The following is a 26,095-nucleotide window of genomic DNA, read 5'->3' as shown; positions in this document are numbered from 1 at the left end:
GGAGTGACCCCACTGCCCACCGGGGTGGATGGGAAAGGGCACAGCCACAGCCAGCCCTGACTAACGCCAGGGCAAGGACAGGTCTGGCCTCAATGGTATTCCCACCCCAATGCACCCTATGCCTCAGGCAGCTAGCACCAGTCTGCAGTTTATAAAGCCCGGCCTAAATTAGAGGCTAGGGAACCCCTTTAGGGTCACAGGGAAGCAATGCAAAAGGTAATGCAAGGACAGCTCCAGCAGTCAACTTAAATGCTTTTATTGACAATGTCTCTGAACAATAATAAGCAAACAATGCTTAAGTTTCATCCAAATTCACTTTCCACATGTCAAAAAAGACCTCAAGGTAGAAAAAAATAAAATAAAAATATAAATATCTGAGAATCCATCTTAATAAATAAATTAAAAACACAATAAAAACGTTTTCATGGAAAACTTATGTCAGAACATTCAGACCACCTCAACAATGCATGATCAGTAAAGTTACAATGAACATCAATGTAGAACTACAGTACATGGATATAGCTATTTATCTACCTACTGGAAAATAAAATAGAGTCTCTTTCCCCCCCACATAAGATGGGTCATTGCTAAGTCATCAGAACACGATATTGCCAGGAACACAGTAGTTATTGTTAATCAGCTGCACTAGATACAAGTTGGAGATACCCAGCACCAGGTTAAATTCCAATCATTTAAAACCAAGAGATTAATTAGTTAATGCTAGTGATACTAAGGAGGGGAGGGAGTCACCTACCCAGCCATGTGGGACATGCTACAGACTACCAGCTCTCATGGATGGGCCATTGGGGACGAGACAAACTCCATGCGATTTGCTACATCTCTGGAAGAGGTACGAGGCCTCGGTGCGGGGCGCTCTGCCAGGCCCCGGGGCACCAGGCCAGACTGGGGGGTGGCGGTGGCGGGGCCCTCCCCAGGCCCGGGGAGCCCCATGGGGCACAGCAGCGAGTCCGTGGGGGTGCACGGGCAGGGGAGGGGGCCCGGCAGGTCAGTCAATGCTGGAGCCCCTCACAAGGCCAGGAGGGTGGGGGAGCTGAGGGAGTCGGACGAGGGCTCGTTGCTGCTGCTGCCCTTCCGGTGCGCGGCAGCGCAGCTGGGGAAGGCGTCCGCCTCGGGGTAGGTGAAGACGAAGGTGGAGGTGTAGGTGCTGGGGCACGGGGTGCAGGTCACCACAGGGGTGCAGAGGGGCTCCAGCTCGCCGCTGGTCCCGGCGCCCAGCGGCTCCCAGTCCGACGCATAGAAGGAGGAGGCCCCAGGCAGGTCCATGTCGGGCACGGAGCGGGAGGCCTCCCGCGGCCCCGTGGAGAAAAGCAGCTCGTCGAAGGGCTCGGCCTTGAGCTCCAGCCCGCTGCCGCCGGTCTCCTTGGGCGGCACGGCTGGCGGCGCCTCAGCCATCAGCGGCAGGGCGAAGGCAGCCTCCTCGGCCACGGGGGGGCTGGGGCTGCCCAGGTCCAGCGCGGTGGCAACTGCCAGCTCCTCGGAGAAGCGCAGCTCCTCGGGCATCTTGCAGGCAGGCCGGTGGGCCGCCAGGATGAACTCCAGCTTCTCCTTCTCCTTCAGCAGGTTAGCGATCTCTGCCTGCAGCGCAGACTTCTCCTCCTCCAGCTGGTCGGTCTCCTGCAGAGAGAGCGGGGCTGTCAGCCAGGGCCGGCACCACCCCCGGCTGGAGTCCCCCTCCCCTCGCCAGACCCGGGTACCCCCCCCCCCCGGCACACCCCCCCGCCCCGGGCACCACTTACCGCCTGCAGCGTGTCGGTGAGCTCCCGCCGCCGGTTGCGGCACTTGGCTGCTGCCATCTTGTTCCTTTCCCGGCGGATCCTTCTCTTCTCCTCCTCCTCCGGGGACAGCTGCGGGTAGAGAGAGGCCGCTCAGTCCCGCCGTCAGCCCGGTGCCCCCCGGGCGGGGCAGCCCGCCGGCCGCGCCCCCCACTCCCCCCCCCCCCCCCCGCCCCGTACCCCACAATAACCCCGGTCCCCGCTCACCTGCTCGACTTTGCCCCTGCGGCCGATGCTCTGCCCGCGGCCGCCCGGAGCCTTCAGCACTGCGGGGCGGGAGTAGGCGGCGGGGGCGGGCGCCGACACGCCGTAGGGGTGCCCGCGGCTCTGGGAGGGGGCCACCGAGGAGATGAGGGTGGGCTGCACCAGCCACTGCAGGTCGGGGCTTGTGGAGATGGCCGTCACCGTGGGCACGAAGCTGGCGCTGGAGACGGCCAGGTCGGTGCAGAAGTCCTGTGGGACAGAGGAAGGGGGGGGGGTCTGCCGTCAGCGGGGCGCCCGGACCGCTCCCCGCCGCCCCCGGGGCCGCGCCGGCCGCGGCGCCGCGCTGCCAGCGCCGGCTCCACACGAGAGCGGCCTGTTATAAATATCTCTGACGTCCGCGCTGACGCAGACACTGCTCCGGAGTCTCCTCAATGAACTCGCGTTTTATCAATGAAGCCGCTTTACACACCCGCCGCAGAGCGCGGCCCGGGCCATGGCTCCCCCGCCCGCCCCGCCGCGGCACCGGGGCCGCTCCCCCCGCCCGGCCCCCGGCCCGGGGGCAGCCCGCCGCGACCTGCCCTCCTCGGCGGGCACCGCCGAGCCCCGCGCCGCCCGCTCCCGTCCCGCAGCCCCGTCCCGTCCCCGCCCGGGTGCTCCCGCCCCGCGGCGAGGGCGCAGCCGGCGTGCCCGGCGCCTCACCTGCGGGTTGACGGGCGAGCCCATGCTGGAGAAGGAGTCCGCCGGGGAGGGGTAGTAGGTGAGGCTGTCCCCGGCCGGGGAAGCGCTGCTGCAGCGGGAGGAGGGCGCCTCGTACTCTCCGGCGAAGCCCTGGTACATCATGTCGGCTCGGTGCGCGCAAGCCGGCGGTGCGGGGCGATGCGGTGGTAGCGGAGCGCCCTTGGGGAGGAGGCGAGGAGGGGGCCGGCTGCGTGCGTCCCTCTGTCCGGTCCGCGCCGCGCGTCTCTCCGCTCCGCCGCCGGGGCTGCCTCTGCTGCTGGAGTACCGCGCGGCGCCTCCCTTTTATACCCTCCCGCCGACGTCACTGGGGACGCGCCACCCGCGCCCGCGGGGGGGGCCGCCCGCCCCGCGCGCGCCCCGCGCCGCCCCCGGGGCCGCCCCGCGCGCCGCCCGCCACTGCCTTCCGCGGAAGACGGCCGCGACGAGGGGCGGAAGGCGGCCGCCGGGGCGGGGGGAGCCCCGCGGGCGGCGCGGGGGGGGGCGGCGGCGGGATTCCCCCCCCCGCGCGGAGTGGTACGGCCGGTCTCGGGAACCCACTGACGCAGATATCCTTATATGGGATACATCCTGTGCGAGGGGGCGTGACTGACGGGAAGCGCTCCAGGCTGCAGCCAAGTGCGGCGGGCGGCGCGCGGGACGGGGCGGGACGGGACGGGACGGGACGGGACGGGACGCGGCGGCCCCTCCCCCCCCACGCGTGGCGAGACCCCGCCGAGGGCCCCGGCGCGCCAACGTTGCCCCCGCGGGCGCCGTCCCGCCGCAGGTGACCCCCTCCCGGGGGGGGGGCGGCGGCACCGCGGCTCGGCGGAGCCCCCGCGCAGCCCTGCCGCGGAGCAAGGTGCTCCAAGGGAGGCGGCAAAGCAGGGCCGGGGCTCGGGCCCCGCAGCGGGCCGGCCGGGCAGGCGTGCGCTTTGCACTGCAAGTAAAACCCCGTCCCCGGCACAGAGCGGGGTCTGCCCACGGCTGGGCATGGGGACACGGCGGGCCCTACGTGCGGAAAGCCTGACCTACCCCCTTCCCTGCAGCGAGGGACGCGTTACACTCATGTGGCACTATTTACTTGTCTATTATATACGCAGAGTAATAGTCGAGAGGGAGGGTAATGGCATGGGGCGCTGGGAAGCCCTGCCAGGGAAGCCTGGAGGGCCGCAGCCCCCCTGGAAGGTTGGGAGAGCTTGGGAGCAGCACTCGGGGGTGCTGGGACACGTGCCAAGGGCACGGGCAGGGGGCCACCGGGAAACCACCGGCGAGGAGCGAGGGGTGAGGCTCGTCCTTTCCTCCAGTTTGGGTTTTGTTTTGATCCTTGTTGCAGCGAAGCCCGGAGACACCCACCCACGATGGGGATGTCAGGCAGCCCTGGCTCAGGTCAGGCTAAGCTGGGAGCCAGACCGCAGACTCGCCTTGCACGGGAGCCAAGAGATCGCGGCTATAGATAGTAACAGGGAAGCTGCAGCAGCGAGCGTGTTTACAGCAACAAACAGAGCCTGCAGCGCAGTCTCCAAGCAGGAGCGTCACCCAGCCAGGCTGGGATCCTGCTGGCAGCCTCTCCCGCTGTTTGAGCTCATGGGCTAAATGCAGCGCCTGATGCTGCTGCTGTTGCTGTTGCTGCGCGAGCAACCTCCGTTCTTAGAGATCTGGGCCACGGGGGCGGGAGAACTGGGCCAGCTGCTATTTCTGAGCTGCCCGTCAGAGCGGAGGGGACAGCCAAGGACTGCCGCAGCTCACGGCCCTCACCGCTCCCTGGGAAAGGACCCTCGGGGGCCAGCGTTGCCTCTCACCAGCTCAGCGCCGTCCCGTGAGCTAGCCCCGCTCGGGGCAGGCGTCGTCCACCTCAGGTCCCTGTGCTGCCGGGGGGCTCCTTGCCCTGGCCAGCATTCCCCCTATGCCGGCTGCTGAAGCAGCGGGGCGAGCATGGTCTCTTCAGCAGCCCCAGGCTGCAGGCAAGGAGGTCCCCCCTCTGCATTGCCCAGAGGAGGGACGTGCCAGCAAATTAGCAAAGCCACGACGCCACCATCCCTGCCAGCGGCCCAGCAGCGGGCCAAACCTCTGTGGCCACGTCCCCAGCAGGGCCTGGGTTGACCACTGGTGCCCAGCATGGGCGAGAGCCTCCAAGACAGTTTCAAGTCCCAGACGTTTGCCAGGCACATTTCAGAAAACCCCTGCTTAGTCCTGCTGCTGTCTACAAACTGCCCCCCCGCCCCCGAAAGAAGTGTCTGGAAATCAGGGAGGGGGACCTGCTTCACCAAAGCCCAAAATATTTTTGTGGCGCCCATGCAAACTGTCTGTTGCCATCTCCGCTGGCGACCGAGCGTGCTCTGTTTGTACCAAACGGAAAGTGCACAGATGCTGCACATTTCTAACATGTGGAGGCAAGGAAACAGAGAAAGCGAAAACACATGACGTGGGTTTGTTGTTTGCTCCAAACGCGGGGCGCACACGGTTTTACCGCAGCGTGTGTGAGAAAAAAAAGAGGAAGCAAGCGGTACCACAGGGACAAAACAGAGTGCAAACCCTCCTGCCCGGGTGACGGGGTTGCCCTCGCCAGCGTGCTGCCAGAGCCTGACAAAGGCTCCCCGCCCCTCTTGCCAGCTGGGAACGGGCAGAGGTGTTCGGCCCTTCCAAAATAGTGCGACCTGAGGAATGGACCACGAGTCCATCAAGCACCACAACATTATTAAACCTGTACAACCAGGGCCAGCAGGGTTTTGCCGGGCTCCAGCAGTGCTCGGCTGGGCCTCAGATGTAGGGATGCACCACTGTAGGGACTAGGATTCTCCCCAGCCCCGGGGTAGGGGTCCCCCATCCCAGCATGACCCTTTCCCCCTGCTCCAGACAAGCCCATGGCATGGCTGGGCCCTGTGCTGGCAAGGAGGAGGTGGCTGGTGACCACCGCCGGCAGGGAGATGGCTCTTCCCAGATGTCTGGCCAGACAGAAGAGGCCGTGGCCACTGCACTGCTTGGGCATCGCAATGGTGCTGGCAGGGCACAAGGAGAGCACCCATCCAACAAGGATCTTGTCCTGCGTACCAACGGGACCCCTCCACCTGCCTGGCCCCCACTTTTCCTCCCGCCAAGCAGGGAGGTGGGAAAGCTTGCAGCTCCTGGGCTTACAAGGGAGCAGCGAGCTCCCCAGCCCCAGAGTGCCAGCATGGGAACTTGGCCCTGCTTTCACACCCCTCCTTCAGCTGAGCTTGTGACTGAGCCTGGGCTTGGAAAGCCACAGCAGAGAAGCGCCTGAGGTGTGTGGGCCGGTGCAAACCACACAGCCAAAACCTGCTTCGGGGGCAGAAGATGGCTGTGCCTAAATTTGGCCGCTCACTAGGGGAAAGTTCATGCTAGCAGCATGGCCCTTTGGCAGCCGCGTGACAGCCCCGACCCACCCTCTGTCAGCAGCACCGACCGCAGCGTGGTTCCACGTTCCCTCTCCGGGCAGACACTGTGACGGACGTCTGCCTCCAGCTAACCAGGGGCTGCTGGGGTGGGTGGGAAGGAAACCCGGGGGCCAGAGTCCAGCAGCAGGGCTGGCACGCAGAGAACACTGCTGTGGGCACCAAAAAATAGCTCCTCACTGTAAAATGCCCCTCTGCACTGAGAAGCCGTCGTTGTCTGGCCAAGCGCCCTGCCCATACCATCAGAGGATCCACGCAAGAGCCGGAACACCCGTTGCGGTACAGACTTCATGGGCAGGCTCCAGGGGCATTAGTGCAATTCCCACTGCACACACCTGCACACCCACTGTTCCCGGTGTTCCCCGCCGCATGCACTCCCTGCGTGGCACAAGGGATCCCCTCCATCCGCCTGGCCCCAGGGAGGCTTGCGGAGCTGGGCAGGGGCTGCAGGGCTCAGGAGCAAACGGGATGGAAAAGCAGGAAAGGGGGCTAATAAACCAGTGGTGGGGGCCTGCCCCCTCTCTTGATGTGGCTGGGGAGCAGGGGGTGGAGGAAGGGCCCTTAGCACATTATCCGGGGGGCCTGAGCTCCCCCCAAGACACGCTGCAGCTATCACCCTCCCAGCTAGCCTGGGAGCCTCCAGGAAGGCAGGGTTCCCACCTCTGCTGGTCTTTAAAATGCAGCGCATACCCAAAGCAAAGTATAAATATTAATTAATAATCACAGCAGCTGGGTGTGTGACAGGGACACCCTAAAGAATAAACACTGCAAGCGGAGACATCCCGGCATCTCGTGGTCGTGCAGCCACATGCCACGGGCCGCCAATTACTGCGGATGACGCCGTCGAGCCCTCCCACCCGTTCTCACCGCTCTGCCTGCTGCTTTTGCCTGCACCACAGTGGATGGTAGCTCGTCAGGCACGGCTGGACCTTGCTCCGCACACTGACGAAACCACGCGCCGCTCACAGCCAGCAGGTCCGAAAGGCGGCTTCGCCCATCGCGGCGCTTCCTCCGCACCCCACTGCCCCAGGGCCGGGCTGGCAGCCGTCGCCCCGTGCGAGTGAGGTTCATAACCCAGAGCAATTCAAGCACAAAGTTCTCCAGCCGCAGCTCCTGCTGCTGCCGGCGCCGTCCCTTCGTGCGCCACGGCGGTGCGACAGAGCCGGAGCACCGTGGCCAAGCTGGCCTCTTATCTCCCCGCCAGCTCCAGTGCCATAGGCCCATCCCAGGGCGTTGTGTGTGCTATAATCCCAGGGTTATAATCCCAGGGCACTGACCAGCCGGGAGGAGAGGACAAAAAAACACCTGAAACAAAATGACCCGTACATTTGTGGAACCACTTGCTATTTAGATGTGAAATCCCAGAAATGAAAGGCAATAGGTTCGCGCTCGGTGCGAGGCAGGACATTCAAATCCAGTGACAGACAGGCTGATGCAGGTCTTTTCTGATAACCAAACAAGATCCAAACGAGGCAAGCACAGCTGCGCTTTCCTCGCTGGAACCCTGCAAGGAGCCTGCAATAAAAGCCCACACAATCGAGAGAAAGCTTGGGCTTCTCGTTGCATCCAAGAGCTTTCTGGAGGTGGCGGCTGGACGGTCCTGTTGCACAAGCCGTCTCTTCCCTGTGGGGCTGGGCAGCCGCACCGATGCTTACGCTGTGGGCTGGGGTCTGGGTAAAGGGGCTGGGGTCCGGGTAAAGGGGTCCTGCCCCTCCATCGGTGCGGTGGCTCTTGAAGAAAATGGGCCAAGGGTAGCAAAGGAGGAAGTGCTGAGATGAAGGAGGAAAAGGCCGCTGTGCTTAGCTAAGGAGATTTTGTTGCAGGCGGAGAACAAAGCAGCCGAAGTGAAGGGAAGGGACAGGATGTTGAAGATTGTTTGGCTCAGGACAGAAAGAAACCCTCTAATTGTTGTGACTGGGGAGTGCTCTGGGGAACCGCTCAGGGGGACTCAGGACAAACAAAGGATCACAAAGCTGAAGATAGCCTGGGAGGGAGAGGGATAGCCTGAGGCTTTGCCAGTGCCTGGAGAAACAGCCCTGCTTGGCTGGGGGTAGTCCCCAGATCACCTTTCTCCTGTGCCATTCCGTGTCAGAGACCAGCACGCCAGGCAGGCTGCCCCGGAGGACAGCCATTAACAGCAGCAAGGTCTCTCTGAATCCTCGGCTGTCATAATGATGGGGCAGTTGCAGGGACTCACGGAGACTCAGCCCACCCTGGCCCGGTGGGAGTCACATTCAGTTGCTGCTGCTGAAAGGAAATGGCGAGATTTGAAAGCAAGGTGTTTGCTCCCTGCTCTGGCTGAGCTGTACCTCGGGCTGGACAGTCAGGCTGCGCACAAGGCAGAGCCAAAGGAAGCCGTTGGCTCTGTGGAAAGACGCTGCCACTGCAGGAACAGAGACCCCAGCAACGCAGCAAGAGAATAAACAATGAGGCATGGCTACGCAGAGAGTTGGCCTTCTCTGCCCTAGGAACAAACATTGGGAATACCCCAGGAAACTGAGGTTCCTTAGATGGTATTTAAGAAATGCAATAAATACAAAATTCAGTATTATTAAATGGTCTGGGGTTAACAGTGCCATGAATATACATACATGTAAACAGTGTGGAGCGCTGCCAGCCCAGCCCCGAGGCTTTGATCCTCCCCAAGGATCCAGATCTGCCAAGCAATTTGGTTTGGCTGGGGGGAACTGCTGGGACGGGAAAACATCTTTTGTGTTAACTCATCCCTCAGTATCTGCGCAACTGCAACAAGAGCTAAGCATATGCTTGCGCAGAGACCCCTGGGAGGAGTATGAGATTTGCAGATCACCTGGGGTGCTCTGCTCCATCTCTGCACGGCGACCAGGGTCTGGAGGACAGTCCCTGTTGCTCACTGCTACCAGCCTGCAGCTTGTTCTAAGTCGAGGAAAGCACTTGCCATTATCCAGGCCCATACCAGCACCTGAAGAGATCAGCCATTTCCTTCGCAGTTGAGGTCAGACAGAAAACATGTGGACAATAAACAGGCCAGAGAGTACAGGCCTGGAAACTCAAGTACCTGCCCCCACGGAAGAGGCACAGCAATCCACTTTGGGACTGAGTTTGACCGGTGATTGCACATGGAGGGCCTGTCCTTCTCTGTACTCCCCTCCTGGGAGCCTGGTTGCCAGGGGCACAACCAAGCCAGTGGGGACAGGTTAACTTGCTTTCTCCCTGCTTGCTTTAGGATCTCAACGGAGCTCAGCGGGCTGCAAAACTGGCACTTCTCGCCTGTGTGAGATACCCCTCGACCGTGCTGGCCTCCCCAGCCACTGAGAGCACCAGTCCGGGTGTGGGCAGGAACCGACATGGAGAAAAGGCGCCCTGTGCTCCAGCACAAAGCCCCAGTCAGCCAGCCTGGAGAGCTGCCTGCCCCTGGTTCCTCTAAATAGGGATTCCCTCCTGCCTTCCCCAGGCAAACCCTGCATCTCCCAGGGGGCTGGAGACAGCCTGGAGAGATTGGCCCGGCCCTGGTGAGGAAGCGGAGGATGGAGCTCGGGGTTTGTGCTCATGCAGCTGAAGTGACGCGCCGGGCACGGGGGCCGGGACGGGAACGGGGGGGGGGGGGGGGGGGGGGGGGGGGGGGCGATGCTCGGCCTCCCACAGCACACGCCACCCGCTTGGGGCCTACCGCCTCCCTCCTGCCCAGCGGCGGGGCTGCCCGGGAGCCCTCCAGGCTGCCTGGAACCCCTCCAGCCCACCCGCACTGGCCGCCGGCGTTTTAGGGTGCTTGCTGAGGCCAGTATCGCAGCCAGGTCTCTGACACCCCTCGCCCCGGCAGCCTGCGCCGGGCTCTCGCCGGGCCCTGCTCGCCCCCTCAGGCCCGGGGTGGGGGGCAGCTGGGGGCCCAGGGGCCCGGCGGCCACTCAGGGACCCCCTCGGCTGAGCGCTCCGCGGGGCCGCCGCACCCCGTGCCCGAGGCCCGGGCGCCCCACGCACCGGCACCCCTCGCACGGGCCGCCGGAGCGACGGGGACCACGCGGGGCAGCCGCGGGGCCACGCCGGGCCCACGCCCGCGGCCCCGACCCCGCCGCGGGCAGGGGGAGGGGCCAGCGCCGCGCGGGCCCCGCCCCCCGCCCCTCCCGTCCAATCCCGGCGCTGTTGCTGGGGCCGGGCCGACCGCCTGACGTTGCCCGGGAGACGGCGGAACGTTGAAAGCACACAAACCTGTTGACGTCGGTGCGTGGTTTCCGTAGAAACGGGCCGGCAACGTCATCGCCCTCCCCCTCCCTCCTCTACCCGCCGGAGCTCGCGGGCGACGCAGGCGGCGGCGTCAGCCGCGGCGGGAGGGGTGGAGCCCCGTCGCCATGGCAGCGGCGGAGGGTGGGGCTCGGTCGCCACGGCAGCGGGAGCGGCTGTTGTTTGTTTGGGAGGCGGCGGCGGCCGAGGTCGGACGGGAGCCCGCGGCGGCCCCGGCCCCGGCCCCGGCCCCGGCCCTCTGCCCACGCGGCTGCCGGCGCCCGGCCCCACCGGCGGGGTGCCCCTGTCCGGCCTGCTCCTCCGCTGCTGCCCGCCCGGCCCGGGGAGCCCCTCAGCCCGGCGAGCCCCTCAGCCCGGGTGCCCGGCCCCGGGGGAGCCCCCACGGGCAGAACGCAGCAGTCTGGGGCGTGGGTTAGCAGAGATCCCTTCAGCCGGCAGTCCCGGCTGAAGCGGCCGCCCCTCAGACCGCTGGCAGCTGCCGGGCACCCCTGCCCGGTGTGCCGGGAGGGCGGGGGTTTGGTAACCTGAGGAGGGAAACGGGCCCAGGGTTAAAAATAATCCCGCTGAAAGGAGTATTTGTTTTTAACCTGGATGAGCTGTGCAGCCCGCTGCACTGGGGAGCCTGACCGGCGGTGGTGACAGCCCGGCTGGAGGAAGAGCCTGGGGCTGGGGTGGGCTGGGAGGGACGGATGGACGGACGGATGGATGGATGGCTGCAGAAGGCCGTGCTGCAGGCACTGCTCTGAAACGAGCGGGCATGAGCTCTTGCCCTGCTGCAGGCGCGGGCTGAGCACCCGCAGCGCGTGTGCTGCAGGTCTGCTGTGCTCATCACCTGGGGTGCCGAGTGGGGCGCGTATGTGAAGTGGACATCCAGGCAAACATCAGAAATGTGGCCTCGAAAAGAAACCAAAAAGTGAACCACAGATGTCTCAGCATTTTCTGGTCCATCTCTTGAAGAGCGGCCAGGTCCATCCCCTCCCGGCGGCATCCTCTGCAAAGCCTGCTCCGCCAAATCCGCCTGGCAGACTTTGCCCGGCGCCAGCGTGTACTCCCGCGACCGGTGGCGACAGTGCCCGGCGGAGGCCAGACAGACCAAACGCTCCTCCCTGCGCCGGGGCGGCACGGGCTGCCCCAGAGAGCCCCGCTCCTGGCACCCTGCCTCCTCCCCGGCTGCCGGCCTTTGGGTGTGCTTCGGCTGTCTTTCCCTCTGACATCAGCTTCCTCCCCTACAACACACAGTGGCCAAAACCCTCCTAGGTGAAACGCCCGGCGAGGAGGGCTGGCTGGCTGGTGGGGGGACCCACCCACCGGCATTTCCCCCTCCCGTGCCAGGGCCGGGTGGGTCACACCGGCTGGGGGACTCCCCTGAAACCCCAAACACTGTCTTCGCATCGGGGGTTGCACAAGCGCCGCCGGCAGATGAGAGAGGAGGGAGCCAAGGGGCCGCCCCGGCCTCGGCCCCCGCGTCGGGTGCCTGCGGGGTGGGAACTCCCAGCGCCTGTTCCCGCCGCTGCCGCCATCTGCTGAGGCCAGCAAACTGGAAACCAGCTGCTTGCCCAACCCTCGCCAGCAGCCAGGCTGTTGTCATTGCTGTTTGCTTTACATCAGCTCTGTTTGGTTTGGCAGGCTGAGGGCAGCAGGTTCAATCCGGGCGATTTTACGAGGGCTGGTTCCTGTCCCACACCCCTCGTCGCTGAACACGGCGTACATTGAGGATACCCTCGCCCTGCAGCCCCAGGGCAGGAAAGGGTGCGGCTGAAATTAGTGTTTGCTTCTCAAGGGCAAGCCTGAAGTGCTAGTATTTGGGAAGGTAATCACCGGGCGTGAGAAAAGGCCTTCTGCATGGTCACGGCAGCTCCCCACGTGCTACAGGTGCCCGATCACCTGCACCCGGGGACCGCCAGCCATGTGGGAAAGTGTGGGTAGGTGGCCAAAGGCAGGGATGATGCTGCGGGTCTGGCTGGCTGCAATGCAGAGCGTGTCCGAAGTCAGCTGCCAGGGCGACGGAGGCCAGCGGGAGGGATGTCCCACCGGGACGTGTACCCTCCTACAGCCCTTGCCCCACGCAGCGCCTGCTACTGATGCCCGGCATGCAGGGGGTTCTCCATTTCCATCTGAGATGCATCTTGTCCAGGCAGCTGGTACCCGTGGTAAGGGGCGTGGTTTATTCTCCACATTTCACACTGAAGTGAGAAAGGAAAAACGTCACTAGTTACTCCCACTGCTCCCCTTTTCCCAGGACAGGCTGCCTGCCCTCTGGCCCCATCCCAGGGTGCAGGCAATAGGGCTGCTGGCATGGGCGCTCACAGCTCCTGGGCTGCAGGGAGCCACAGAGGCCCATTAGCCCAGTGTCCTCCTCCTCGTCAGCTTCTGCCTCATCTCAGCAACCGGGCAGCCCCGGTGCCCCATCCTGCTGGTCGGTGACCCCACCAGGGCTGGGGTGCCCCCCTCGTTTGCCACAGGACCTCACCCTGCGGGGAAGGAGCAGCGGAGCAGAGGACAGAGTTCAATGCGCGGCAGCAGTTCAAGTCACCTCCACCCAGCCCTGCCCCAGCTGCTCCTTCCCAAACCCACCCGGCCCCATGGCGCACGGGCCCAGCTGAGCGGTGACGTGGGGTGACAGCAAGCGGCTGGAGATTTGGGGTGTGTGGGGGCACCCACACAGCTCTGTATCGCTCCTGGTCCCCTCCTGCCTGAGCCATGTATTTTTTTCCCTTGTGCTGGCCATACGGGCATGCAGCCATGTGGCAAGCCAGTTCAGAGAGCTGACCTGGCTGGAAACGGAACACTTTATTTCAGCAGGTTGGAGGTCAGCTTGGGCTACTTGCTGCTCAGGCTTGCCATGGGCTGAGCTGCTGCCAGGGTCCCCTCTCCACAGGGGGACCCTATTCCCGCTTCTTGTTGGGTCCAGCTCTCGGCCGTGGGGTGAGGAGCCACCCTCTTGTGCTACCCCAGCAGAAAACCCTTTGCTGCCTTTTGTCAGTCAGTCCTCCACTGGTTTAGCAAGGTGAAATGGCTGGGAGCAAAGTCAGGAGTCAGCAACCGGTACAGGGAGAAGGTTGGGTCCTGTGCCAGGAGGAGTGGGAAAAGCCAGCCTACTGCAGCTCGGCTCGGACTGCTGCGGAGCTGCAACCTGGGCGGCTGGGCACTCGCCTGTGCCGGCACGACGCAGGGTACGCTGCTAGCCGCTGCCCAACTCCCTCTAAATCAGCTGATCCAAATCTGGGAGGAACACCCGGCACCTCCCGAGCCAAGCCGGGGTGCACGGCGCTGCTCTGGAGCCTTGTGGTGAGCTGCACTGGCAGACGACTAACCCCTGGAAAACAAAAGATGATGGCTTTTCTGCCAGATCAGCTCCTGGATCTGGTTTGCCGAGCAGCTGTGTATAGTGTTGCGCTGGCACAACAGAGAGGATGTGAGCGAGTGCCGAGGAGTTGGAGTTGCTTAGACCTCTTCGAACAGCCCTGGTATCAAAGAAGTGTAACCATAGTGTTGTGGTTTAACCCCAGTCAGCAGCTAAACACCACGCAGCTGCTCCCTCACTCCCTCACTCCACCCCCCGCTCCCAGTGGGATGGGGAGGAGAATTGGGAAAGAAGGTAAAACTTGTGGGTTGAGATAAGAACGGTTTAATAACTAAAGTAAAATATAATACTAACAATAATAATAATAATGAAATATAATAGTAATGAAAAGGAATATAACAAAAAAAAAGAAGAGGGGAAAAAAAGGGAAAAAACCCAGTGGTGCACAATGCAGTTGCTCACCACCTGCTGACCGATGCCAGAGCCACGATCCGCACCCCCTGGCCAACTCTCCCCTGTTTATATACTGGGCATGATGTTCCATGGTATGGAATATGCGTTTGGCTGGTTCAGGTCAGCTGCCCCGGCTATGCTCCCTCCCAGCTTCTTGTACACCTGCTTGCTGGCAGAGCACGGGAAACTGAAAAAATCCTTGACCTAAGATAGGCGCTACTTAGCAACAACTAAAACATCAGTGTGTTATCAACAGTATTCTCACACTAAATCCAAAACACAGCACTATACCAGCTACTAAGAAGAGAATTAACTCTATCCCAGCCAAAAAACGGGACACGTGGCCACACATATGACCCCAAGCTAATAGGACTCCAGTTATCTGCAGAGCCTTCATGAGTCCAAGCCTGGGACAAGTCTTTACTGAATTGCCTCACTAGGACAGGCTTTAATGAGTGCTGGAGCTGCGCCCTAGCAGGAGGGCTTGGAGGGTGTCACCTGCCCTTTTACACAATATTTGAATGCAATTGCACTTCCCTGCAGAACTGGGGGGGGAGGGGATTGGCTGCTCTCCCATTCCGGTTTATCCCAAGTCCATAACATTTTCACTCCCTGAAGCATTTTAGTTTCTTTGTTCATTTCTTCGTTGCTCTGGTGCCAGTTCTGGTGGTTTTAGTGGCCTCTGCCCCCCCGGGCAGCATTCACGGCGAGGTGCATCCACAGCAGTGTTTCAGGGGGCTGCATAATAGCATCACTCCTCTCCTGTCCCTTCACCCTGAACGCATGCTGCCTGACCAGCACTACAGGGGCTTACAGAGCTGCTGCGCTCTCTGTGCAAATCCTCTCCCTCCACACGCACCGAATCCATCCGCATAATCTTCGGGATGCTCCCCCGTATCCCAGGCTGGGCTATGCTCATCCTCTTGGCGCTGATTGTCCTCTCCCTCCCCAGCAAGCAGGATCACTCTGGAGTGAGCCGCTCGCTGCGATCGTGACTGTTGTGAAACAGTTTAACTTCCTACGGGAGCGGCAGCCCTTGCCTGTCAGCCTGTGCCTGGCGCTTACAACGCCTCCAGCACTCACAGCCCTGCTTCCTTCTCCCTGACGTGCGCACATGCACGCTCCTGCATGCACACCCCGTCCCTCCTCCGGCATGCCTTCTGTGCCCGCCGGTTTCCCAGGGGCCTGCCCCGGGGAGCGTGCCGGTGAAGGGGATGCAGTGGCATGCTGGGGGGGCCAGGGCTCCCGGCACCGATGGGGGATGCATGAGGAAGATGGATACAGGTTCTGCTGGGAAGATTCCGAGGAGGCAGCTCTACCACCCCAGCCAGCAGCTCCTTGGGTGGGTGGGCAGTGGTTGTACATGGACCACAGTCCCCTTGCCCTGCGGGTTATCCGGCACCCAGCAGTGCCTCCTCGGGAGCGGCCGGGCGGCAGGCACGGGCTTTCAGGCAGGGACATGCCCAGGGGGTGGATGTCGGATGCCTTGGCCGCCACGGAGGCTCGGCGGTGTTCCCAGGAGGTGACTCTTTAGGAAGTGGGTGCGTCCCGCCAGTGCCGCTGCGGGAGGCCCAGCGGGAACTGCGTGGGAGCGAGGAGAGCCATGGAGTGGGCTGGGCCCTGGCCTGACCCCCCAGTCATTAGGGAGAAGGCAGCTTTGATGTGAGTCAGCAGCAGAGCTGGGTACAGGGTAAGCAGGACCCGGAGAGCGGAGGAGCAGGGAGGTGCCAATCGGCATCATGACACGTCCTAATTACGTTAGCTTCCAAATCTATATTGCACTATTAAATGTGCTTGCTTGCACGAGAAACAAAAGCAAGAGGCATTCCCCAAAACTCCCTCCAGGCAGTGGACTCCAGCGCCTAACCCAGACTCTGCCAGACAGAGGAAGGAGTCCCGGTCACGCTGCCTCCTGCCAAAAATTCCCAAACCAGCAAGCCCCAGGCTTGGTGCCCTGCCTCGCCAGCCTGGGACCAGGCATCGGAGCATCGCTGATGAAGCCACCGCCTGGGAGGGCCAAGTGCGGAGGAGCCGCAGCCTCTGCGGGCGAGGAGCCCTGCGTAATGCCTCTGCTCCCCGCAGTTGGGAAATAGCTGTTGCGCAGAGGCCGGGCGCTGCAGTCAGCTAGCACGGGACAGGGTTGCCCTCAGCCGCTTACCACATCGTGCCTTACGTGCGGGAGGTCAGCCCAGGGATCAGCCCCTGGGATCTCACAGGGGCTCGGCCAGTGTCAGACTGAGGTACCCCAGAGCACCAGGAAGCGCAGGCAGCAAGGGCAGGAGCCCCCCACATCCCCTCCACCTCATGGGGTCCCCCAGCATGCTGCCCAGCTCCCAGTGCCGGGTGCTGGGCTGGCCCTGCCAGGCTCCTCCATGGCCCCACTGGCTTCCCGCACACCCGCAGAAGTCCCACGGGGAGAGCAGCCTCCTGCTGCTGCTGCTGCTGCTGCTGCTGCTCCTGCTGGTCCTGCTGTGGCTGCTGCTGCTGCTGCCACCTAACGGAGCCGCTCCTCCAGCCCGGGTGAGATGAAAGCGGCAGTGCTCTGCACTGGCAGGCCAAAGCTTGCACACCCCGGGCAGCCTGCCGTTCGGCTGTGCCCATGCCCACGCTGGCAGGGAGCATGTGTGATGTGCAGGCGCTGGAACGAGTGAAACCCCTGAGCGCATGTCACACCGCACGGCAAGGAGGAGACCCGGTCTCCCCCTATGGATGGTCGCCCTTGAATCTCGTTGACACGCTCTCTCTCCATACGTGCGCACGTACGGCGTACCTGGCCCACGCGGCCGCCACGCGCGTGGAGGTCTCAGCTGCCAGGAGCGAGCATCCGAGCCACCAGTTCGTGGCGGCTGAGACGGGGAAAGCGAAGCAGCTCCTGAGCGATGCAGGTCATGGCAGGATGCTTTATATAACCCACAGCCACAGAGAAAACCAAAATAGCTGCCTCCCTGCTGCTCAGTTCGTCTCTTCCATCAAACATGGATAAAATTAGAGCAGGCGGTGACGTGCACCTACGTCTGCGCAGGGACTCCAGGGAGACGGAGGGAGCCGGCTCAGGACTCTGCCATTAGCGGCACAGCCTGCCAGAGCTTTCAAGTAAAATCCGTCAGTGAGGCTGGTGTGTGGCCACAGGGGATAGATGTGTGGAAGAGGAGGAGGCAGCGGGGGGGGGCACGGCTACCGAAGGCGCTCGAGGACTGCTCCACGCCTCGTCGCTGCCTTTTGGGAATGCAGGCTGAGCACTCACACGCAAGCTGGGCTTTGGCGCTGCGCTGACCCTCACCTTCCTGGCACGGACACCACAGGGGTCAGAGCAGGGCTTCTCCGAAGGCTGAGCTCTGGACTGAGGTGTCTCAGAGGGCTGAGCCCCCAAGCAGGGGAGTGCCGGACCAGGAATACTTCTGCCAGAGCTTTCGAGCAAGCATGTCTCTGTGGGCTGGGACCCAGGGCTGCTGCTGTCCCCTGGGAGGTGACCCGCAGAGCTGGCCAGCCCCTCTCCGTCTCTGCTGACTTTGCAACCTGGTGGAGCCCCAGGCTATGTAGTACTGGAGGGTGGTGAAAAGCTGATTCAGAAAACACTGCGTGGAGACTCAGACCCCTTTAAGAAAAAAACAAACAGGAAAAAAGAGCCAGCACAAAAGCCTAGGCTAGAAGCTGGAAAACAGTCACCTACATCCCTGTATAGACACCCAGATAAGGTCTGAGCCTTTCCCTGATGACATGAGAAACTGCAATTGCTCAAAGCCTCTGAATACTAGGTAAAAATAATAGTGTCATTGTCCAAAGCACACACAGATGGAGGTGTCTAACTTCAGCTCTCTCTTTTGGCCGCATTGGCTTTGATTTTTATTATTTGGTTTACTGGTCTGAACAGAGGAGAGGGAGCCAGAAATGCGATTGTCTGCTATGCTGTGACATTGCCCCGGTCTGTGACCTTGGGGACATCTTTCCCTGATGTCTGCGTGTCTGCGTGCGTGCTTTGGTGTCCCATCCTCTTCTCTGGGGCTAAAGTTCTCCATCCTCGTTCAGCTGACAGGGTAAGGATCCAGGAAGGTGAGCGAGTTAATATTTGTCAAACACTGAAGATGACAAGAGCCCTGGAGAAAATCTCTACGTTAATCTTTATTTATGGTAAAGCATCCAAAAAAAGTTAAAAAAGGACAAAAGGTTTAAAACTGCTTTCCTGGTCTGAGAGGCATGTGCCCACTTGTGAAGGCAATTTATGCCCCGTCCCCTGGAGCTCTGCCACCTTCCCCCTCCACCTCTGTCACACGACAGTGCTGGATACTTCTGCTCTCGGAGAGGTGGCTCAGATCCCAGCCAGCTCCTGGAGGCAGGAATCTCAGATATATATAGCAGCACGGCAAGAGGTGACCTAGGCAGCCACAGCAGCAGCTCCTCACGCTGGGCTCGAAAAAAACCCAAAACCACACAGAGCAAATGAAATGTGTTCATCTCCCCCACAAGCTCCCTCCTGGAGTTGAATAGCTTAACAGAGGAGAAGTGGCCAGCCGAGAGGAGGGATACCTGTGTCACGCCGCGGGGTCCCTCCTCACTCAGTCCTGCCCTCAGCCTGCTGAGGCCACCTGGAAGTTGCTCGCATTTCCTTGGGGACGTTGTTTGCTGAGTATCCATCACTGCCTGTTATCTTATCTCACCGATATCTGAGGAATTGCCCTGCAATCCAAATGTCAACCATATGGTGCAGAACATCCAGCGTGTCCCTGCGTCCTCTGTTATCTTCTTCTCCTTTGGCCCATGACAAGGCCACGGGACGTGTGCGCACGCACAGCACACCGGGGCGCCTGAAGTGGCACAGGTTGGTTTTGCATATTCAGTGAGGCAGTTCAGAAAGGGTGTTTGGGAATCAAGGGGCTTCATGTGACTGTACAGCAAAATCCAGGTTCTCTGGGTTGGTACCGAAGTCCGTGTGACTCCTCCCGGCCACAAACAGCTGCATCTGCATCCGCACGACCCAGTGCAGCCTCGCACCCCTGTGATGCTGCTCCGAGCAGGCTTCTGCCTGGTGCTGCCCACGCCGCCGACTCCGCATGCAGGCAGAGCTCCCAGTGCTGCCTGCTGGCTGGGCAGGGGGCATTCATCCCGTGGTTGCCCAGGTTACCACGTTCCTTCATTTCACTGAAATCACTAGTTTATTAGTAGCAGAAAGCCTCTGAGAGAGCAGAGAAGACAGAGGTGGAAGGGACCAGCAATGATGGGACAGGCCAGACGGGCCCACAAAACATGTCCTTTCCCCATGAGCCACAAATTACCCCTCCTCAGACCATGCTGGCTGTTGCTGAAGAGTTACAAGACACCAAAGGCAGGTGAGGCAGCCATGGACCAGCTGCTGAAAAAGCAGAGAGAGGGTCGCACAGCTCAACGGCACGGAATATGGGAAGCCTTTGGTGCGTCCACTGCACTCACACTTCACCCGCGCCCTCTCCTGCACACCAGCTCTTGAGGGATGGAATAAGTAACACATGAACATCAAATATCAGGCGTATTTGTTGCAGGCAAGGGCAGGAGAGCACTATGATACAGTCTGGGATTCCCCTGGGGCTGTTGGAGGACTGGTTTTTACTAGCGGGATCTCTGCTGGGATGAGATGAATGGGGAGCAGGATTAATTTGCAATCCCTCTTACGTCACTTGACGGAAGATTTAATGACTGGGATTTCCCTCCAGTTATCCTGGGGGAATTGGAGCTCATTTTACAAGCTCTCGCCCAGCGTCAGGCAAGGAGCCATTCTCAGGCTGTTTGAGTCTCTTTAGAAGACGTCAGGAATAAAAATTGTTTCCCGTAAGCAGTAGCAAGGAGCAGCCTGGCACAATTGTGATCTGAAAAGGATACTTAACAACAGGAGCATCTTTTTCCTCAAACCCTCAGCGCATTGCTCTTTCATAACTGTTCTGTAGCCCAAAATAACCTGTCCTGGCAGCTGGCGTTACTTGCATAAAGAGGAAGCTGAGGACCTCAATGAGGTCAAAGGGAAGAGCACCCTGTCTAGACTAACATCCCTGGGGATTTCAGCCCCAGCCTCCTGGAAACTCCCTGGTCCAGATTTGCCCTGGTGAGTCAGAGCCACTTGCACAAAGCCAGCACCAAGACAAACTCTAGAGCTATCCCATCACTCTGACACCTCTTCTGTGACCTGCTCCTCTTGGGAAGGCTTCTGCAGGGCAAAGGAAATTTCCCTGTTGCTCTTACCACTTGATCCTTATCAGCTCTTCCTAGCCATGCTGCAGGACAGATGAGAACTTGCGATTGCACATCCTATCCATCTTTGTTACCTGGTTTTCCATTCCCTCCAGCTAGAAGGCCTTTCTTGTTCTGCTCACCAAAAGGCCTCTCTACTAACACTCTCCATATCAGATGTTGCATGCAATGGTCAGCCATGTCACTAAGGCCGGTGCACCGGAAAGGTTCGTAAGGCCCACTGGTCTTTGGTATGATGCTTAGGAGTGACTTCTTGCCTGTGGCCAGCAGTGAGAAAACCAGTATCCCCGAGGTTACTCTTCCCTGGGTTTTGGGGTGCCTCCTGCACCCCCACCCAGCCTGGCAGCTCAGTTTGCCCTTGCAGAAGGAAATCTGCAATGCAGAAGTTGCCCATCTGCACCAAGTGGCCACGGAGGCTGTGGTTTGGGTGAGCCATCCTGCCCCACAGAAGTCTTGCTGTAGAGGAGTTATTAATATTCCCGTTGCCCACGTGCCATGCTGACTAGCTTCCAGGGATAAGTGCTCTCCTCATGTGCCTGTGGAGAGAGGGGACTTCCCAGGCCTAATTCAATGCTTCCCATTCCTGCTTTCTTACACACCAATCTCTGCGGAGGCTATGAATATGTCCTGCTGAATCAGTGTTCATCCAGCCAACTTCCCCTTTTCACAAGGGGAAATATTTATAATCTAACACTCAAGCCACTGCGCAGTGCAGCTGGTGGAAGACATCCAATAAACATCCCATCTCACTGCTGCCTTTGCTGCCAAGCCTCCTCCCAAGAGCTGGCGACTTGAGTAGCATTCAGCTGCGCTGTTGTTGATATATACGAGGTAATATTCATTAACCCGTTCGTTAGATGCTGACCACTCTGACGAGCAGGATGAAGGAATGTTCTTCACGTGAATCTTCAAATAATCAGCAAGGCTGTTCTGAGCTGAAAACAATCACGTCAGTCTGGAAGAATTCATTAAGGGTTGTCTTCAGTGGAGACCCTGGCTTGGTACTCTCCATTGCATCTAGCATGACAATATCTTTGAAATATATAGTATCCCTGTGCATAAATGTCCTCTATTATTACCAGGCGATATGAGGATAATATCATTCAGAAATAGGTTCCACAGCTACAGCTGAGGTTAATTTTGTGTTTAAAATAGGGATTCGAGCTCTCTCCTGTCTTGGTGTTCCCTCCCCAGTGTTCTTGCACTCACTTGCTATGTATAAGAAGGAAAGATCTGAGAACAGAGAGATACAAATATTAAATAGCTGAAGTTAAAAATAATTAAAATTAGCCCTTGAAGAAATACAGCTTCTAGTAACAAACGTTTTTGACGTTTAATCATCACCATAGTAGAATAATAAAAAGACTTCAGGCTTCCTACACAGTAAAAGCTTACTGCTATCATGTGCAAAGCCTACACAAGAATATTTATTTTTTAATTCCTGGGTATTTTTCATGTTACTTTTGACATGTGTAAGTCTCTCTGGATGGTTACATTAAGAATTCAGTCCAGAATTTTTCTTTTAAAAACGCAGCTGAAGTCACAACTCATCTTAACTGGGGATCGTTTGGAAGAGTTGCACTTGAACGCACTCATACACAAGCCTTTCCTCATACCTACTCATGTATTTCTCTCAGTTGCTGTCTTCCCGCAGCTTGGGCAGCCATCTTCCTTGAGAGAGGACTTGGCTACGTTCCCATCAGGTACAACTCGAAGACAAGTTTTGTGACAGATAAGCTTTCAGTTATGAAAAACTGAAATTGATTTAAGGAAATACCTTCACAGACATCGGACAGCAAGTCTGGAAAGCATGTAATTCAAGAATTCAGCAATACCAAAAACCATTGACATTTATATGGTGGGTAGGAACATCCAGATTTTTAAAAGTCAGTATATGTTTTAAAAAGGATAGCGAGTCTTCTTCTGAGGTCCTCTGGCTAGCTCTAACTAGTAAAGATTTGATGCTGGAGTAAATATGTCCTGTCTTTCTGCTGTGGGCTTCTCCGTTCTCCTGTGTCATGTCCATCACTAGCTGTTATCAGGGAGAGGATAGCGGAGGAGCTGGTCTCGGGGGTCTGGGCGCTGGTCTGGGTGTCCCCAGCAGTTGACAGGGATGAAGTGAGTGAGGACTCCACCTGGTCTGCAGGGAGGTGGACCTAGCACGGCCAACCACCTTTTATTTAAGGTGCTGCTCATTATAAATTGGCTTTATCTCTCCATTTCACTCATTTGTTTCATGGGTGAGGAGACTGCTCAGACAGACTTGTACAGAGCAGAAGTACACAATGTAACTGCTGATTAGACCTCGATTTCAGCATAAAATCAGTTTGAAGAAACCTAGGGCGGGATTTACCTCACCAGATCTAGATGTCTGGTTCAGGACGAGATGACCTTCTCCGTAGAATAACCTCTTTCTCTCTATCGCTTGGAAAAGGGATGCAGCTCCCGTGCCCCATCAGATGCAGAGATGGGCGTTCAATCAGATGGATTTCAGCTCTAGTCTTTTAAGAAAAAGTAACCATAATGTTATGCCCCAAACCTTGAAACGTACTCTCTTTTGTGTTGTCCTGAGCCTGCACTGCATTTCACAACTGAAAGAAAAATAATGGTATGACTTAACATTGGAGAGTTTGCCTGTTAAGACATGACAATACCCCAGGCCTCTTTTTTTTTTTTTTTTGACTCGTGGCTTAGGTAACAAAATTGCATGCAACCTTTTGTAGAGCTTCTTGAAAGCTTGTGTAAACAGCAATTTCTTACCCTCCCTGAGCAAAGGCAAGTTTATCGCAGAGGTCAGAGGAGGACAGGACAGGGGCTGGGGGGTTGAAAGGAGGAAACAAGCCAGCTGCTTCTTGCAGAGGGTGGAGGTTTCTAGGTGGACTCTTTATTGGTGTTTGCTGGGAAAGTTCATCCCAACGCAGCTGCTGGTGAGCAGGAGAGGCCAGCGGACATCTGCCGTCTGTGGAGCTCACGTGGTGCACGCTGCTGGGGCCGTGGGAGAAGCAGGGCTTCGGTTGGAGCCGCCTGTTGGGAATGGAAAGGGGAACTGGCTCCCCTTGAGCTCCAGAAAGGCAGTAGGTGAAAGTTGCTGGGAAATGAAGTGGGAGATTTCCTCAAAAAGCTAGGAGGGAGCCTTGCGAGCCTGCCAGGCTATTGCTTGAAAGCCAAAAACCTGCCTGGCGGCAGGCAAAGCACTGGGGAGAGATGAGAGAAGCATTGTGAACGCTCGCTTCCTCAAAGTGGTTTGTGTGTGATTGAACCTGGGCTATCTTTGATGAAGGGTGTTTCGTTTCCCTAAATGAACTGATGTTTTAGATCAAGCCCCATACACTTGTTTTCGAGCAAAACCAATTCACATTTATACAGGATTTTTAATTACTTTAGGTAGAAACAACTTCAGTCACTGAGTGAAATGGAAACAGATATGTATAAATATATTGTAACAATAGTTTGTCTCCTCAAAGGAATTACCTTATATGCTTCTTGATGTCTAAAGGTTATTTTGTTCCATGCCTCTTATCCAAACACTATATGTTTTAGCTATATGGCCAGCAAACAGTACCTGGGGTCTCTGGGACAGATTCCAGGGAAGGCAGAGCAGCACGATGCTGTTTTATGGCTGTTCAGCCACTGATTTATTTTTAGTTGATTGAATAACGTCCCTATCTGGATTGTGATCACGATGGTGACTGTGATGGTTATATCCCAGCAATGGGTTCAAATATAGCCCCTTAAAAGAAGAGGCCTTGCACTTTCCAGAAGAAGTGGATGAATAATTTTGCATGGTTAGTAAAAACAGCAATTAGTGTCATAAAGCATATGTAGTTTTTATAGAAGTTTCTCGGTAGCTTGCAGTGGATTGCCAGGTGCAAGGCAGAATGCAAAAGGAATAAAGCATAAAAGTAAGTCTAGAATAGTTTTTAAGAAGAAAATTGTTTCAACTTTTTATTGTCTAAAAGAAGAAAATGCAGAAATGCCACAGCAGCTGACGCAGAAACAGTAAAAAAAAGTCTAATTACATCATTCACACACATTCATACACATTGTTTCATGGAGACAGCAAATTAGTGTTGTTTTCTGCCATTTACCATAGATAAAAGATACATTTTGGTACAGCAGAAATTGACTACTGCCAACACTCTGTGAAATTCTTTGTCAGTTGGGAAAAAATTAGAAATTTGGTGGGAAAGGGAATATTTTCCTCAGTGGCCATTGCTGTCTCAAACTACAGAGACACCTAAAGGTTTCCAGTGCTCCTTTGTTAACACAGGGCTGAAAGCTGAACAATTCATTGCTTTCTTCATCATTTTCAAGACAGCAATGAAACTGCATTAGGGATATTTGGAAATATAAAAGGTATACACAAACAAAATGGTTTAAATTTTTGCAACGTATCGTGATTGGCAGATGACAGGGTAATATTTACTTTGGGGATACACCCATTTGTCTATGGATTAGTGGCAGTGAGAACAAATACCTGCTTCCAGCTAATTGCCAAGCTCCCACAACACTTAACACAGCAGATTAGGCTAAAATGGGTCATCGCTTCATCTGGAAAGTTGTGTAACAAGTTACCAATCTCTCCTTCTCCTCTGTTAAGTGTTTCAGAATTACAGGAAGCATTTCATTTTGCCAGCCTCCACTATGTGGAAACGTTAAGGCATGTCCCTGCAAGACTGTTATTTCTAAACCTGCAGCTGAAAGGATCGTAAAATGCTTTCCCGCTGCTGTAAGTTACTTTGCACACTCAAGGAAGATTGCCCCGTTGCATGTTTAAGTGCTTTAAAGCGTGAAAAGCTGGGGATTGTGAAGAGACTCACAGCAGCTCCGTACTATTTTCTTTCACAACACGCTAAAGCACTAAAGCATCTCTGATGGGGTTTTATAATTAGATCTGAACTTGCCTGCGCGGCAGTTTCTAGCATAATGCGTCCACATGAGAGAAGGCTACAACAGAAACTGGGGGATAAATTTGTCGGTCATAAATGTAACTCATCTAAAAATGTACTGTGACAAAACAGCCAGAATAGGAAAGGATTGTAGTCAGTTATGTATTTGCTCTTTGATGGTTGACTTCACACTTCGATTTTAGAAAATGAACCTACCTTAACATGGATGAGCCACTTTCTCTGATATTTGCCCCAGAAAATAAGGCATTATTGAATGTTTTAATCCTGCTAGAAGGCTGGGTACGTATCATTGGTATGAGGAATGTTCTGCATGGAGAGGTTTGTCGTACTGTGCATGTTTCATCAGGAATTTTGTGGTACAACATTACAACATTTCATATCTTCAGATTCTAGGAATCTAGGTTTCTTAAAGCTTGTGAAATAATATGTATTTCTGCCTTAAGTGCTGCAATGGAAAGAATGTTTTCATTGTGCAAATATACTTTGACATATTGCAGAAAGAGCTAAATATTTATTTTGTTATGGTTAAGCTTCCAAATAATTTAACTGTCCAAGTAAGGAAAGGTTTGTGAACCGATTAGAACAATAAAGATGTATTGAAATGTGCAACAAGTGACCATAAATCCAATTTCAAACAATAAACTGGAGCTTAAAGTAAAGTAGTGGACTGAGCATTTGAGCACAGCCACCCTTCACTTAAGATACATGCTCTGCTAAGGAAAATTGTGGTTCCCTAAAATGCCATTTAAATGAAGGGCAAAGGTCTAGTGTTGGGAAGTTGTTTTTGTGAGGGTTCTCTTTATCTCCCTCCGAGCAAGGAGGTCACTCCATCACTGTACAGTTGGGCTTAGTTTCTGTTCCTTCATACGG

The 26,095-nt window shown here is 57.2% G+C and overlaps 1 protein-coding gene across 1 annotated transcript; it reads right to left on the bottom strand.

Annotated features, from left to right (window-relative positions):
- Window positions 1-240: 240 nt before the first annotated feature.
- On the bottom strand, window positions 241-2,948 carry FOS (Fos proto-oncogene, AP-1 transcription factor subunit). The gene is made up of 4 exons (XM_050898176.1): window positions 2,697-2,948; window positions 2,001-2,246; window positions 1,758-1,865; window positions 241-1,635 (listed from the first exon to the last, which is right to left on the bottom strand). Exons 1-4 carry the CDS (start codon window positions 2,835-2,837, stop codon window positions 1,027-1,029), a joined length of 1,104 nt encoding a protein of 367 aa, XP_050754133.1. The 5' UTR covers window positions 2,838-2,948; the 3' UTR covers window positions 241-1,026.
- Window positions 2,949-26,095: the final 23,147 nt, after the last annotated feature.

This window comes from Gymnogyps californianus, chromosome 5, assembly GCF_018139145.2.
Source record: "Gymnogyps californianus isolate 813 chromosome 5, ASM1813914v2, whole genome shotgun sequence".
Taxonomy (NCBI): domain Eukaryota; kingdom Metazoa; phylum Chordata; class Aves; order Accipitriformes; family Cathartidae; genus Gymnogyps; species Gymnogyps californianus.
The sequence above is the reverse complement of the archived record's forward strand: the minus strand, read 5'-3'. Positions and strand labels throughout refer to the sequence as shown.